General features: G+C 32.6%; 1 protein-coding gene across 1 annotated transcript; it reads left to right on the top strand.

Annotated features, from left to right (window-relative positions):
* Positions 1 to 11074: 11074 nt before the first annotated feature.
* Positions 11075 to 15807, top strand: LOC110113181 (BTB/POZ and TAZ domain-containing protein 1). The gene is made up of 7 exons (XM_028692206.1): positions 11075 to 11276; positions 11386 to 11519; positions 12983 to 13043; positions 13129 to 13220; positions 13263 to 13287; positions 15021 to 15334; positions 15453 to 15807. Exons 1-7 carry the CDS (start codon positions 11118 to 11120, stop codon positions 15601 to 15603), a joined length of 936 nt encoding a protein of 311 aa, XP_028548039.1. The 5' UTR covers positions 11075 to 11117; the 3' UTR covers positions 15604 to 15807.
* Positions 15808 to 17293: the final 1486 nt, after the last annotated feature.

A 17293-nucleotide genomic window follows, 5' to 3' on the forward strand; every position in this document is an offset into this window, starting at 1 on the left:
ACTCAAAATATTTACGTAAATTATAAATAATATATTCCGTTATGACCCTATCACCACGCCGCCAGTCTCATCCTCGTCACTCATCATCAATCATCGTAGATCTCATTGCCCTTCACACACTATCTTCCGAGTGCGCAAGCGAGCAAGAGAGAGAGAGAGAGAAACTTGATGAGGGGTTGAGGAGCTTGAAGAGGGAGATAAGTGTGTGGGCTGGGCAATCACAAGCATACATGAAAGAAAGACAACAAGAACAAGACGGAGATTAGGACACAATTTTGAGGGATGTGTTGCGGCATAAGAGATGTTAGATTAGTACGATACCCAATCGTAGTGAAAAAAAGAAAAAAAAAAAGAAAAAAAGAGATGTTAGGTTGCGGTAGCTTGGCCTCAAAGGACATTGACAGATATCTAAATCCGCCTCAAGTCCAACAAGATAGCTTTAGCCTTAACACCATTAACATAGTGTTAAATAAGATTGATATGTCGTCATAAAATTATCTTGATCGGGCATGAATCTTGATGCAAAATCAAGTTGGAAACTTCCAAAATTAAAATTGTGACCATCCGAACTCCGATTTCAGCAAACTTATAGTCGAACTGAGCGTCTCGAGAATACGAACCTAACGACACCAAATCCAACCCAATTCAAACCCAAAAGGGTCCAATCAAGGGTTAGAAGTGCTATTCGAATGTTCGAACTACAATTTGGATCACCAAACATAACGTGCTTATAGTCGAATCGAGGGGCTCAACGAGACAAATCAAACGAGCCCAAGATCACCAAATTCCGACATCACTTAGACATTCAAATGTCCATCAAACAGTCCATGATCAAGGGATTCAACATCGGTCGTCCATCCAACCACTCCCCATTTACCATTGATCTCTCACCTATTTACGGGCCATGCCACTCCAAAAATCTATAAATAGACTCCTCATTTCTCTTGAAAGGGGATCCAAGCAAGAAGAAAATGAGAGAAGAAGAGAAGAGAAGGAAGAGAAAGAAGAAGCTCCTCCTTGACCACCTCCTGAGTTCTGTTAGACCACCGCCTAACGTCGTTGCTTCACCGGACCACCACCTGAGGTCCTCACCTTCGCCGGACCACCACCTGAGGCCATCGCCTTCGCCGGACCACCGACTGAGGCCCTCACTTTCGCCGGACCACCACTTGAGGACCTCACCTTCTCCGGACAACCACTTGAGACCCTCACCTTCACCAGACCACCGCCTGAGGCCCTCACCCTCCACCGCATGAGGCCCTCACCTTCGTCGAACCACCACCTGAGGCCCTCACCTTTGTCGTACCACCGCCCGAGACCCTCACCTTCGCTAGACCACCACCTAAGGGTACGTTTGAACTTCGTCAGACCACCACTTGAGGCCCTAAACTCCGCCAGACCATCAACTGACGCTAGAGTTCTGCCAAATTAGTGTAGGACTACTAACTGACGCCCCAACTTCCAAGTAACGCCAAATTTAACACTAGACTTCAACCATATGATTGACATTTGTAATCCGATCTCCCTCAAGGACGAGTCAGCCCACTGTACTCAACTAAAATTCTAGTAAAATCTTTTCAATTGGGCTATGCCCCGTGGTTTTCCCCTTTCCATGGTTTTCCACGTAAAAAATCTTGTGTTCTCAGTGTGTGAGCTGAATATCCATGCAACGCTAAGACGTAAAATTACAACTCTATCGCCGCCAATATTCTAGCCCGCAACAAAGATAAATAAAATACTACATATATAAATTCCGACCCTCTTTATATTTATATATTCGTCTCTCATCAAGATACCATGGTTCTTTCCTCCTCATTTTCATCTCAATTGATTGTGCGCTTTACAATATTCAAACTAAGAGAAACATTAATTTCTTGTACTCCTAATTCCGAGGACTTTCATTCCTCGATCTACAACAATTTTAATTGAGAAAACAATTTTAATGGTATAAAATGGTTGAGAAGCTATTAGCCCAAGCAACAATTTAGTTGGAACAAAACTGAATTCAAAGTATTCTAAATGCATAACTTTTTTACTTTTTTTATGTTTTGTTTGATGAAAAACAAATCAAAGGTAAATTAAGGCTTCGTTTGAGACGGCTTTCAAACTGCTTCGTAAAACATCTTTTTAACAAAATTTTTAATCTTTGTATTAGAAAGCCGCTTTAAAAAGTAGTAAGAAAGTCATCACAAACGAAGCATAAACTAAATGCAATGTATTTCATTCTAATTCATTTTTTAAATAAAGCGTTCTATCCCATTTTGACCAAGAACGATTTACCTTGCTAGCTCGCTTGCTTGACCAGCACCGCCGATGGCCATATACTTTCGCAAACCAGTATGCCGATGGCCATATACTTTCACAAACCAGTATGTGCCGCGCGTTCATTCACCATAATGACGTCAGTATATTTTAATTAAGGTTTCGTTTGAGACAACTTTCTTGCTGCTTACTAAAATAACTTCTTGGTATAAAAATTTTTAGTTCAAAAAAATTTCATATTAAAAAACTATTTAAAAAAATAGTAAGAAAGCAGTCCCAACCGAAGCCTAAATTTATGCTATGACATTTGACAGGCTTCATTAATGCCCTTGTATTTGTGATGAGATTTACGTGTGATATTCAAGGAGTACTGCATTGATCTTAACGCAAATCTAAGGATAACAAAGCTCTTTCCGACATGAATTTTGTGGAAATATATCATATCTTGACGTAATTTTTTCCCCTGCACAATCAGTCATCTGATCACTGGACAATGACGATAATTTTTACTCAGAGAGCTAAGTTGTTCCGACAATGGAGGGAGGCGGCTGTGCCCACAAATAAGTCGCCGGCCGGCGAGTTCCTGCACATTCCTACATAAGAGCTCCTTCTACCTTTATGTTCTCATTATTATTCTGAGATGGGCCTGTAAACGAGTCGCTCCTTTAAAAATACTTAGAAATTATTCTGTTTCTACTAAAATGATGAGATTTTAAGCTTCTTTTAAACTTTACTGATTCATAAATCTTAATATGATGAAACATATTTGTTATCTTTCAAAAATTTATCTTCAAAAATAAAATATTATATTTTTTAAATGAAATAAGTACTTGAATTCAAATTTAAGATAAACTTCTATCAATTTTCTATGAGTCTATGGATTTATTTAGGACGACTGAAGTATTTAGTAAAAGTGATTGTGAAGTCATTATAGGAAAAATAATTTTTTTAAAAGCTGTTGTGAATATTATAAATATATATATATTTTTTAAAAAAAAATTGAACAAATAATTTTTTAGAGCTGCCAAACATAGATAAATTTGATTGTAAAAAACAGCTTCCTATCATAATTTTTTTTTAAAGTAATATCAAAGCATCAAGAAAATAACAGTCAAAGATAAACATGCTGATCTCAAAAATAAAAAGCAATGAGATAACTATCACAAACAAATACTAATTAGGATATGTTTGACATGGTTTTATCACTGTTTTGCTTTTCAAACGATAATCATAATTTTACTTGACAACTACTTAGATTTCGTTTGAGACAGATTTTTACTACTTCTTAAAGCAACTTCTTAATTTTTGTAATTGAAAGTTGCTTTAAGAAACAGTAAAAAAACTGACCCAAATGAAGACTTACTAATTGTTTTTCGATAATTTATTGATAGAAAGTTACTTTTCACAACTAAAATAGCTAAATTATTTTTCTCACAATAACTTTAAAATCTATTTTATAAAATACCTTAGCCATCCTAAAAAATCCCTATATTTGAACCTAAATTATTATGGTTCATATAAGTCCAAGTGTATTTTTTTTAGAAATTAATATTTTTTTAAATATTTCATATTTTTCTCTTTAATTTCCTTCAAAATATCTAAGAATTTGCTACTTGGCACTAACAAGCTAGAGCCTAGGAAAATGACAAGATCCACCTCAAAATTTCATTAATTAGATTAGATCATTAGTAGGCCCCACTGGTCCTTCATTAAACAAAAAACAAAATTCTCTTGGCTGTGATTACACTCAACCTTACATTCTTTAATTAAGAGCCACATTTCAATAAATTTAATTAAGTGCAATAATTTTTCAATAAATGTAATAAGATGAATTTTAAAGTAATTAAAGTTTAATCATCAGATATTGTTTTCTATGAGCTTGAGAGTCTATTTGAAATGGTTACAAAATTTTATAAATATGATTCTAAAGTTGTTGTAGGAATAATAAATTTTTTTAATAATTATTATAAATTTTATAAATCCATTTTGATTTGAAAAATTATAACCATTATTTTCTTAAGGCTTTCATATATTATCAAATATATGTTTTTATTTTGGCTGCCTTTAACTTTTTTGTTTCTACTTTTAAAAGCTTTTTAAAGCAATTTTTTGCTACAAAATTTTAATTTTATATTAAAAATTGTTTTAGGAAGCAGTAAAAAAGCCGTCCCCCCCTTAGGTTTCTTTTGGGACATAAAAAATTTTTGTACAAAAAAGTCTTTTTATAAAGCAGTATGAAAGTTAGACTACTGTTTTTTGAAGATTTTTTTTTTTTTTGAATTCTAAATTTTGTATTAAAAAGTTGATTTAAAAAATAGTAAGGAAATTGTCTGAAACTAAACCTTAAAACTTACTTCTTAAAGGCAAAAAAGTAAAATATATGGAAAAAAAAACCATCTTTCAAATATAATAATTTCTCATAACTATTTTTCTTACCACGGAAGTAGACATTCTAAAAGTTATATAAAAGAAAACATTAGTCCAAAAAATTAGCTTCACACCACAGAATAATTTCTCCACAAATAGATCCTATAGCTTGAAATAAATTGTTGAACTTCATATAAGTCCAAGTTTATTATTTGTTGAGAAATTACTATTAATTTAAATTACCTAAGAAATTGCGTACAATGAAAGCTACTTGGCACCAACAAGAGCATGGGAAAATGACCTAATAACTCTCTAATTTCCATTAATTAGATTTGATCATTAGTAGGCCCCATTGCTCCATGTTTAAGAAAAAACAAACAAAATACTCTTGGCTGTGATTAATTGATTATACAAGCTTACGTTCTTTAATTAGGAGCCACATTTAAAATAATTTTAATTAATTGCAATAATTTAAAAAATATTAAATTTTGTACCTCCATGATCTATTATACCCCTGAGACTAAAATTTAGTTTCAATGCTTTTTAAAACAGTTTTTTAATATAAAAATTAAATTTTTTTATAAAAAATTCCGGGATCGCGAAGGCGAATGGAAGCCATGATGCAAAAACCAGAAAAACTGAAGAAAGAAGGGAAGGAACAGCCACCAAACGCCCAAAATCATGGTGACGGCGGAAACCCTAGCAGAGGAAGTAAAAGGCGAAAGGAAACCATCGTTTGGACGAGTACAATAGAATAACTTAAAAAATAAGAACCTGAACTTGAAGGATCCTGATAAATCTCACACTCCTGCTTCATTGTCATCTCCTGAAATTATTTAACCACATATAATGAGCTTAAGAGCCCACCAAATAACCAAATCTTAAAATTGAACTTAACACAAGACAAATGAGTAATATACATGTCAAAAATCAAATCATAACAGTTGAATTCATATGATTTATAAATCGCTGCAGAAATAGTAAACCGGTATGATACGTAAGACAGTAAATCAGTACTAGCCTTAAATCACGAATCATCATATCAATACTACATTCAGTATAAAATGAGAAAATCAAATCATTGATAAATACTATCAAAAAATTGCATATGAGTGTACACATGTTGTCCTAATTGTTCTATATAAGTATTAAATCAGATTTGAAAGCTACTTGGCACCAACAAGAGCATGGAAAAAGGACCTAATCCCTCTCTAATTTCTATTAATTAAATTTGATTATTACTAGGCCCCACTGCTCCATATTTAAGAAAAAACAAAACATAATGTTCTTGGCTGTGATTAATTGATTATACAAGCTTACGTTCTTTCATTAGGTGCCACATTTAAAATAAATTTAATTAAGTGCAATAATTTAAAAAATATTAAATTTTGTCCCTTCATGATCTATTAATATACCCTTTAGACTAAGACTTTATTTAGGACGAATTTCTTATTGCTTCTTACAGTGAATTTTTAGTAAAAAAATTAAAATTTTTTACTTTTAAGAATTCGTTGAAGAGCTTTCTTTACCGCGCTATAATTTTAATAAAAAGGAACATAAACTTTAATACGTATTGGCAATTAATTAATATCACACCACTTGTGCTTGTTCTAGAACAAATCTAGCCCTTGATCAAGGTCCTCTCCATAGAAACTCACCTTGTTTAGAGATGTGTTGCTTAGGATTTATTTAGGATAGCAATGGGTTTTGTAAAAAAATGATTATAAAATTATTATGAGAAAAATAATTTATTTATAATCTGCTATTAAAAAATTCTTGAAAATAACAAGAAAGTAATTGTTAAATAGAAATAATGATTATGATATGAGAAATAAAGTTGCAAGAAAGTTTTCTGTGGGGTGTAGCACTATGACGCTTATAACCAACATCAAGGCACAGTCTTTTTCGTTAGAAATTCTCAAAAAAGAGCGCCCCAAGGTCCCAAAGGATGGCACTTTGTCACCTTAACGGTGCAAGTCAAATCTTGGAGAAATTATTATGTGTGAAATTCAATTGCTTGTCTTTATGAGGATACATAAGAAATACATAATTTTTTATAAAACTATACATTTGATGTGTACCCTCATAAATTCAAAAGCATCTTCCATTTGAATTCCGCACGTAATTATCTTTCTTTTGAGTGTGCCTAAAATTTCCGCTCTTTAATCATTGTGTCCCCTTTTGCTTCTATTTGTTTCATAATTTTGGCACTTCCCATCCAATTTGTATCAAAATAAATATAAAACAACTTAAAATATTTTAAATGATCAAGATATTTTAATAGGTAAAACTCACCAATCAATTATCTCATTAAAGTTGAGATTCAAAAATAAAATAATAATTGGGCAATTTTTAACATACCCTTTTAATGCTTAAATTACATAATAATAATTATGTTTTTCATATGATTTAAAAATTTAAATTTTATATAAATAAATATAAAATTTTAGATATTAAATATAATTCCCTTAATATTTAATCTCAAATAAATACTTGAACTCAATTTCTAAAATAAACTTCAATAACTTGCCATCACTTTAGTAAAAATTAAATTCAAACTATACTAAAATTTAAATTTTAAAGAAAATATAATTATTATTTTCTCTGATTATTTTTAACTAAATTATTAATCTTCATATGAAAAATTACTGATTATTCACAGTGTAAGATATTTTTCTCCCCTTCAAAAATATCTGAAGAGCTTGTGTACTATGCAGGCCACTTGGCACAAACAAGAGAGTAGGAAAATGTCCAGATCCCTCTGTATGCTCCATTGATTAGATTTGATTAGTAGGCCCCATGGCCCACATTACAAACAAACAAAATTAAAAACACTTGGCTGTGATTATTCTCAAGCTTACACTCTTTAATTGAGTGCCACATTTTTAATCATTTTATTAATTACTATAATATTAAATTAAAGGTGTAAGCGAGTTAAGCCGGCTAGTAAGATCGCTTGAGCTCGGCTCATTATTAAATGGCTTGAGCTAACAACTCAGGTATGAGCCTGTTCTGACTCAACTAGTTAACTCATTACTCGGCTCGTTTAAAAAATTTGTAATATAAAATACATTAACGTTGAAGATTTTAAATATAAAATTGTTAAAAATATTTTAAATTTATATCTCTCACATTCTTATATTAAACAATTCTTTATTATTTTATCTTCTTATTTTTCATTCTTTTAATCATTTTATTATAATGATTACTTAAATATAATCATTTTCTCTCTTTCATAAAAAATGTGCTAGCTTAAACTCATATAACAGAGCTCGAGCTCAAGCTCAAACTCAATTAATTAATCAAGCTCAAGCTAAAACTAGAGATTGATAACTCGAGCTTAGCTTGACTCATTTATATGAAATTATTCTAAGCAGATACGGATAACGCCCGGAGGCGAATCAGAGCTCGCCACGTCACCCACTTGCTATATACTGCGGCTAGAAACCGCTCTGTACCCGATGACATGATGTGTTTTGATTCGCATCCTAACAGTCCGGTGTCCATACATTATAATTTCTCCTCGTTTACACCCCTACTTTCTATAATAAAGATTTCTAAAATATAAGATAAAAAAATAATAAGAAAGTAATAGCTAAAAAAAATATGATTATAAATGTGGAAAATAAATCTGCACTTGAAACTAAAATATTAATTTTCATATAAGACAAAAACTATTTATAATTGAGGATTTCCTCTTCAGTATGAATGTAAGATATTTTTCTCTCCCCTTCAAAATATCAAAGGATTTCTGTAGAATGAAAGCCACTTGGCACTAAGAAGAGCATAGGAAAATGACCTGATCCACGTCTAATTTCCATTAATTAGATTTGCGCATTTGGAGGCCCCATATGTTCACATAAAAAAAACAAAAGATCTCATTTTTATGGCCAATATATTACCAGCTGTGTTTATTTTATACAGTAAGTGTATGATTGAAGAACAAATAGGCCAATAATAGGGGCCAGATTTTTATGGGGCTGAGACACTTCATTTCATGTACCTGGGTTACATACGTTTCATTGATTGTGATATTTTTAATTTTACTATGAGATATTTTTATGCGCTAGTTTGATATTTTTAGGTTATGAGCAATATTTAAGTTAGAAAATATAAGATAAAATAGTTTTTATATATTTGTTATTTGATTTAGTGTGAGTAATGGAAAAGAAAACTTTTATTTATTTTGATGATAAAATAATAATAATAAATGAGAAAACTTGCTCTCTCTCTCGCTTGCTCTCTTGGTGGTGAATGAGTTTTCTAGTGGTTTGGTTTCTTCTGTTGAATCACCTATAGCTAGCTTATGTCGAGCTAGCGTTGTTGCCCTCTTTTGTGGTGCAGAATGTGAATGAGCCTCTTGTTGATGTTCTGATTGCTCTTATTTCTAATGCTTTAGAAGCTCAATTTGTTTCTAGATCGGGGGACACTTGTGTGGAGCAATCTGGCTGGCTCGATGGGTCTCGCTTTATTGTAATAAGTAGAATCATTAGCTCATAGGTTTTGCTTTAAAGATTATATTTTTGGAGAGTTTTTGGTTGCTTAAGGACCTATAATTTTATTGTTTATAGAACACGTAAGCCCCCTTATGAGTTATATCCAATAATAATAATAATAAAGGATTAGACTAATTACATATAATTAATTAGACATGAGACCAATCATTTATGAGAACATAAAATTAACTATATTCTAAATTCCAAGATAATAATAAATATTTAATTTTTAAAACACCATTAATTAAATTTAAGCTAAAAAACTCCATCCTTAGAAAAAAAAAAAGTAAATTTGTTGTTGATATTTTAATTCAGAGGTAAAAGCAAGGTAGGAAATAAGAAATAACATTGATATATCATCAAAAAATTATCTTGATCGAGCACAAATCTAGAAGCAAAATCAAGTTGAAAATTTCAAAAATTAAATCCGGAATCATATGAATTCCGATTTTAGCAAACTTATAGTCGAACTGAACATCTCAGAAATACAAATCCAACGACACCAAATTCGACCAAATCTGAGCTCAAATGGGGTCCAAATCGAAGACCTGAAGTGCATTAATTTGGAAGGTTCAAACCATAATTTGGATTACCAAACGATTTCCAAACATGACATGCTTATAACCGAAGCCAGCGGCTCGACGAGACAAATCCAACGAACCCAAGATCGCCAAACTTTAATATCATTAAGACATTCAAATGTCTAGTAAGTGGTCCATGATCAAGGGAATAACAAATGGTCGTCCATTCAAATCACTCCAAAATTACCCTTGATATTCCTCCTATTTACCGTACTTGCAACTCTCATAAAACTATAAATAAACCCCTCATTCCTTATAGATAAGAGGGAAAGAGGGGCCCAAGCAAGAAGAGAATGAAGAGTTCTATTGCCACCAAACTCCTCGACCACCGCCGTACTTCAGCCCGGCCATCGACTATCACTGGACTTCCGGTCAGCTATCGACGAATGCGAGATTTCTGCCCGACCACCATCTGATGCTGGATTTATGCCCGGACACCCTCTAACGGCGGATTTATGCCCAGCCACTAACTGATGCCAGACTTCTGCCTGACAAACGACTGACATTAAACTTACAGTCAGTCGCCGTCTAACGCCCGACTTTCACTTGGTTGCCGGCTTACATCGGACTTCCACCCGGCTTCCATTTATACTTGGACTTCCACATGACAACACTCTTTCTGACCACTCTCTCCTGCTTACTACAGTCGATTCGACTACTATCACCTGACTACGGTCCTTCCGACTTCCGTCGTCCACTGACTATGATCCTTCCGACCAAACAAACACGTCAATAGTGATTCTTCCTATTTCCACCATGTAATGCACTTCATTTGATGTATATTTGTTACATCAAGCCAAGGCCTTTCCCCCAAGGAAGTGCCTCATTTGTAATCAACTAGAAATACCAGTGGATTCATTCTAACTCCGTGGGTTTTCCCATATTCAGGGTTTTACAAGTAAAAATCTTGGTGTCTCTTATAAATGGTTTCTCTCTATTTTACATGATTATGTGTTGGATATTCGTACAAAACTAAGACATTAAACTTTATATTTCTCTACCGCCGCAAATATTCTATGACGCAACAAGCATAATATAAAGTTTTAGCTATTAATATTCATAATATTTTCATACATTTTAAGAATATAAATTATAAAAATTAATTTAAGAATAGTTTAATATAAATTTTAAGCAAATATAATTTATATCAAGAGATTATGATAACAAATTTTAATATAAAATATATCCAAACTTTAATATATGAATTAAAAAAAAAATTACCAGACCAAAAACCTAGAGCATAAACGGCAGTCACCATCAAAATTTAATTCTAATATTAATTTCGTATCATTAGGAAAAAATCCGCAGAGGCTGCGCTCAGCAGTCGAAGCCTTGGGGGCCGCTTGCCTATAAATAAGCAGACACCCCTCCGTTCATCCTCAACTACTCATCCATCTGATCACGTATAGCAATGACGATACTCTTCGCCAAGAGAGCTGAGGTTCCCCAGACATGGAAGGTGGCGACGGTGGCCGCAATCAAGGCCGCCGGGGACGGCGACCGCCACGGCGCCGACGCCTTTATACAGACCTCCACCGGCCTGCGAATTCCAGCTCATTCCAACATTCTGGTTAATAACTGATCAATCAACTCATCTGTTTTAATTTCTGAATACAAAATCTGTGCTTTTTATGATCGGTTAAATAAAAAATTAATTTTGTTTTTGATGGATTAAATAGGCTTCGATGTCACCAGTACTGGCAAGAGTATTGAATCTTCCGAATAAAAGGTGGAAGTCGGAGAAGGTGATTCGAATTCTCGGAGTTCCTAACGAAGCTGTTCTTGCCTTTGTGCGTCTGCTTCATGCGGGATGGTAAGAGTTCCTCTTCGCGTTTCTTTCTTTGATTCTCTGTTCCTCTTTTTATTTTGTTTTGGGAGAATTTTTCGGTGATAATATTCTGATTCAAATTTTATCTAAATGAGTTTTATGATCATTAAGTTGTTCTAAGGTTTGAAAACAAAAATAATAACTAGATGAATATAAATTTTATGGACTTTGCATTGCTTATTTGGATAGATACGTAGAGGTTTTATTTTTCTAATCTCAAATAGGATGCTATGAAATATTTTTTTTTTTTCTCCAAAAAGATTGGATCTGATAAGGATAAAGTTTTAAGAAACTTCATACATGTTAATTTTTTTATAATTTTTAAAAATTAGATATAAATATTTTAATTATTTCAAGTAGTTTTATTTCTATTAAATATAATTGAAATATTAGGTACTAATTTTTTAAGCTTATTCAGATTAAATTTGGATAAAGATGTCTGACCTAATTTTTTTTTCAATAATGTCATGTTGTGCTAATTTTAAATGAAATTTAATTAGTATAAATTTATTATGATCAATATTAAATGATCATATTCTTGTTTTTTTATCCAAAAATATGTATAAATTGTGATCATGATGGATTTTATATTTATTAAAATTTATTTTGAGATGAATTGATAAATATTTAATTTTTACATTTATTTTAAATATAGAATTATTTCATTAGCATATTTAATTAACTTAAATATTTTCTATTTCTAGTATAGTTTATTTGACAATTTTGGCTTTTTAAGAAAGAAGCTGATTATAAATAAAGGAAATTAACAATGTTTTTGTTTCTTGCTAAAATCCACCACTAAAACCTATACATTAAAAAATACTATATAATAATAATTATTTAATGTAATTAATTATAAGATTAATTGAGTAGTTAATTATGAATGAATTTAAATATCTTAATTAATGCCATATTTAATTTTAATTTTTTAATCAGATTTACTTAGATTGAGATTTGAATTCAAAGATTGCTAAAATATTGAGTGAGTTAAGCTAAGTTTTGAGTCATTTGGATCGATCGATAAGTGCTCGTGAGCTAAAAGAGCAACCTGAGCTTGGCTCATAAAAAAATATTAATATAAAATATACTTAAAATATATAAGCATTCAAGATTTTAAGTCCAAATTGTTAAACATATTTAAAAATTATGTCACTTATTATATTAATAAAAAAAAATTTTCTCATTTTTCTCTAAATTTTCATTCTTTACAAATATTATAATAAAAAATTATGCGGATCATGAGTTACTTCATACTCGTAAAGAAACTCGAGCTTAAGCTCAAAATTGATTAATTAATCAAGTTCAAGCTCAAGTCAAGGTGATTTGAGCTCGGCTCTAATGGATTTGACTCGTTTACACTCTTTAATATAAACAAATTTATATTTTGAAATTTAAAATAATATATTATATTGTTGGATGTAAAAAATTTATTTGTTAAATTGGCGCAGCGATGAAGAGGATGAAGAAATGATGAGGAGGAACGGGATGCACCTGCTGTACTATCGCAGTGTATCAAGTGAAGTGGCTGAAGCGCGCGTGCGAGAAGAGGCTAAGCGTTTGGCTTGACGCCGCGACGGTCGTGGATGTGCTTAAGCTTGCGAGGCCGTGTGCGACGCGGCTTGGCTGGCTTCGCTGCCTGAAGCTGGTGAAGAAGGACTTCGGCGCCGTACAGAAAAGCGACGCGTGGCAGTCTTAGAGGCAATGACACCCTGCTTGACTCTATATTCTCGAATTTCTTCATGAGTCTGATCTTGTAAGTTCAATTTCTTATTTTCTTTTAAACTATGAAAAAAATATTGTAATTAAATTTATTCAAAAATTTTAGCTTGAAAATGAACTAATTAATCAATCAACAAATATTCATATAGATAATTTTATTTAAAATAGATTATAAATGAATCATAATTTGCTTTAGATAAGTATAAATATATAAATTAATATGACAAATTTTTTTCCTTAAAGATTCATCCTCATGATTTTAAGTCAAGAATTTTTTTTAATTTAAAATATATTCAAAGATTTTAAATTTTATTATAATATAATATTATTTCTAGACAGAAGCTCAAAGAATTTTCTTATGAAATATTAAATGTATTTAATAATTCACCAAACAACTTTATGGTGATTGAATTTGATTGGCTTTTGATTTAATTTGTAACCTATTTGTCTTTCATTGATGATTCTATTAAAAAAAATATATAAAAAGACAAAATATGATATTTTTTCTCTCTCCTACAAAATCTCTTTAAGAATTATGACTCCACAAAAATATTTATATATAATATAATAAATCACTATATAATATATCTATTAATTTAAAGTAAATCTTATTATATAGTTTTTTTTCTTCATATTTAAAAACTGATATATATATATATATATATAATTTTGTGGTCATTAGAGTGCCAGCTGTGTTGATGATCTTGCGGCTAAGGACATCAGAAGCTGAGGTGTTATTTGTCTCCACTCGTTTAGTTATTAATTAAGAGTTTTTATTTAAATACATTTCGTGTGTTAAAATATTAAAATTTTAGTAATTTATATGAGATATGGGATATATTGTTTGAGAAGTAAAAAAAGGGGGTTCAGCTGAAAATATTTCATTAGAGTGAGTCATATTAAAAAAAAATGTTCGAGAATAGTTTGATGCAATGTGATAAATATGGATATAAAACTCATCTTGGTCTGTTGGTTGGGAGTTTAGGTTACCAGTTAAGAAGTCTTGGATTCGAGTCTTGTGTATGTGATGTGTGTGTGAGTCTGCCTTAATATGAATTGTGATAAATGATTTCGGCGATGAAAGTATGATGATCATTCAGGTGCCCGAAATGTCGTCAACGATCATGGTTGTCTAAGATCAACGATGCTCCTTACATGAGGGGAGGCTAATGTCGAAGTTGTTGATAGTGTATGTTTGGCTCTACGATGAGACACCAAATTGTTAGTAATGATTGGGGTCGGTGTTATTGACAATGACAAGTGTCAACTTTGATAGTAACATTCAGTCTATATTTTTGGCGACAGTGTATTGATATTGGTGATGATAGTAAGTGTTGATCTTATTAGCGACAATCGATAGGCACTTACCTTGTTTTTTTAGTGCCAACCTCGGCTTTGTTAGTGATAGCAAATATCAACGTTGATATCACTGATAGCCAATGTCGTCCGTCAAAGTTGGTGCCAACCGAAGATTATTTCCTTACACAAAATCCTCATTTTTAATAAATTTACAAGATTTTAATATTATTTAAATATATATTAATTTCTAACAACATCAAAAAAGAATATTAATTAAAAATATAATATTAGATCAATTACATAGACACAAGAGCTATTACAACTAAGGCATCAAAGCAATTATATTTCAAGTGAATATAATGGAATTTTATCAAGTAATTTATAGCGTTTAACACAATTTCTTTCTCATGATGAATAAAAAGGAGCGTGGAGCCGTAGACTAAATGTATAATTTATAATTGAATGCAGAGGGAAAAGCAAAGCAGAAGAAATATGGAAGAGCAGAAAACATACCAGCAGCTAAGCGAGGCAATGGAATGCCTTGAGCACATATTCAAAGAAGGTTGCACAGACATTAAGCCCGACCGCCGCCGGCGAAGCTCCTGCTCTTGCCCGCCCTTGGACGCCTGCCAACCCCTTCAGCTCCTCCTCCTACACTTCTCCAAATGCGACGGAAACCGAGCCACCTGCTCTCGCTGCCGGCGAATCTGGCAACTCCTTAAGCTTCATTCTTCAATCTGTATGGCTCAGGATTCATCCAGCTGCAAGGTTCCACTCTGCAGGTATTGCTCACTAGTCCATTGCCATAGAAGCTTCAATAGGAAAACCTTTATGTTTTTCTTTATAAAGAGACATTAATTTTGCCTATTTACAAACCAAATTTTGTATTGGAAATGACAGGCAATTCAAGTACAAAATGCAGAAGATGGAGGAGAAGTTAGAAGAGAGAAAGTGGATGGTATTGGGGAAGAAAGTAGCATCAGTAGTAGCCTTTTCGAGTTTTGCAAAGAGGAAGAGGTATGAATCTGGGCGGGATCTGGGCCCAGAATGAAGCTCATAAAGCATTTCTTCTCGAGCTTGTATGAGTTTTTGAAATGTGTTCAGAAAATCAGAATAGTTTATGTGATGTGAGGGTAGAATATGTGAGGAGAGACGAGGAGTCCAAAGGAAAGAGGAAGAAATATGTCTTCTTCTTCTTTCTTTCTTTCTGTAATAAATGTGATGTATTAATATATGTTTTAGAGCTTGTGTGATACTGGTTTGCATTCAGTACTGGCCGATTGAGAAAGCATCGATCCCAGAACAATCATTTAATATCTCACTTTCATTAAAACTTAGCTCTCTCTATATAACTTTCAAATATAAAACCGTCGATGACAGAACTAACTGAAACTTCTAGCTCACTCAGTATTCAGTAAGTATTGTACCTAACATTAACAGTCCAATATTAAAAAGAAAAGAATTCCAAATACATAAACAAAATGCATCTACTCAACATCATGAATTATTCTTTCAGTTTCAACGAGTAACATTCAGCATATGCCATCATGAATCATCATCATGAATTATTATTAAAAAAAAAACATGAATTATTCTTTCAGGAATATGTCATCTTAAAAAAAATTTGATTCTAGAGATGAAGATTGATTTTATTATCTATTACAGATTCAATTTAAAGAAGATCATACAAACAAGCTCCACAAACTGTCAAAAATGATAGTTTCTAATCTCAAGTAAACATGGTGCAGCCCATTTCTCATGTAAACATGGATCATATGAGATAGAAAAAATTAGTTTCTGATCATGGCCAATGTAACAGAAGTCAAGCAATGTTAGGATCTTCAAGATAGGAAGAAGCACTTTCTTCTTGAGCTTCTTAGGAGAGGAGGGAGAGAGGGAAGGGGAGATCGAGGGAGAGCAGCAAAACTCAAATCTTTATTTCTTAATAATTTTCCCTATTACAATCTATAGCCTCTATATATAGGCAACTAATAGCTACACCAATGACAATAAAAACCATTTAAGAAAACTAAAGAAAGTAAATGAGAAAACTATCTAAATCTTTGACCAATATCCAACAAGCTAGCAATTATAAGGATGGAATCACTTAAAGCATATAATAGTTTGGGTGACTTAGGTCATTTAACTTGGTTTTTCTTTATATAATCTTGAATATTTTCTGAGGGCCAGCGGATGTTGGATGTCAATCTTTAGTTGGTGTGGAAAAACAGGATCCGTCGTCGGAGAGAAGGAAGAAGAAGACACAGTGGAAAAGAAGATTTGTTTTATTATCTTCTCCTATCCTAAGTACATAGATGCATATATATAGTATATTTTGTTAGAGTTCTTTACACGTGGCTGTCGCTCATAGGTTAGTTTGTAATACAGGAGCTTTCTTGTGTTTTGAGCTCTGATAGCCCCCCGCAAACGAACGGATCTGGAGAGATCGTGAGTTTGCTTCGAAGGAGCTTATAGCGAACGGTGGAGAGTGGCTTGGTGAGAAGGTCAGCGAGTTGATCCACCGTTTTGATCGGAAGAAGCCTGATCTGATTGTTGACAATATTCTCGCGAAGGAACCGATGATCGATCTCGATATGCTTCGTTCTCGCGTGAAAGATGGGGTTGTTAGCGAGTGCAATGGCGGAAGTGTTGTCACAATAGAGATCAACCGGCTGGTCATGCGGAATCTGAAAGTCGGTGAGAAGTCGCTTGAGCCAAATGATGTCAGCCGTAGCAGCTGC

Source organism: Dendrobium catenatum, unplaced genomic scaffold (genome assembly GCF_001605985.2).
Source record: "Dendrobium catenatum unplaced genomic scaffold, ASM160598v2 original_scaffold_144855, whole genome shotgun sequence".
Taxonomy (NCBI): Eukaryota; Viridiplantae; Streptophyta; class Magnoliopsida; order Asparagales; family Orchidaceae; genus Dendrobium; species Dendrobium catenatum.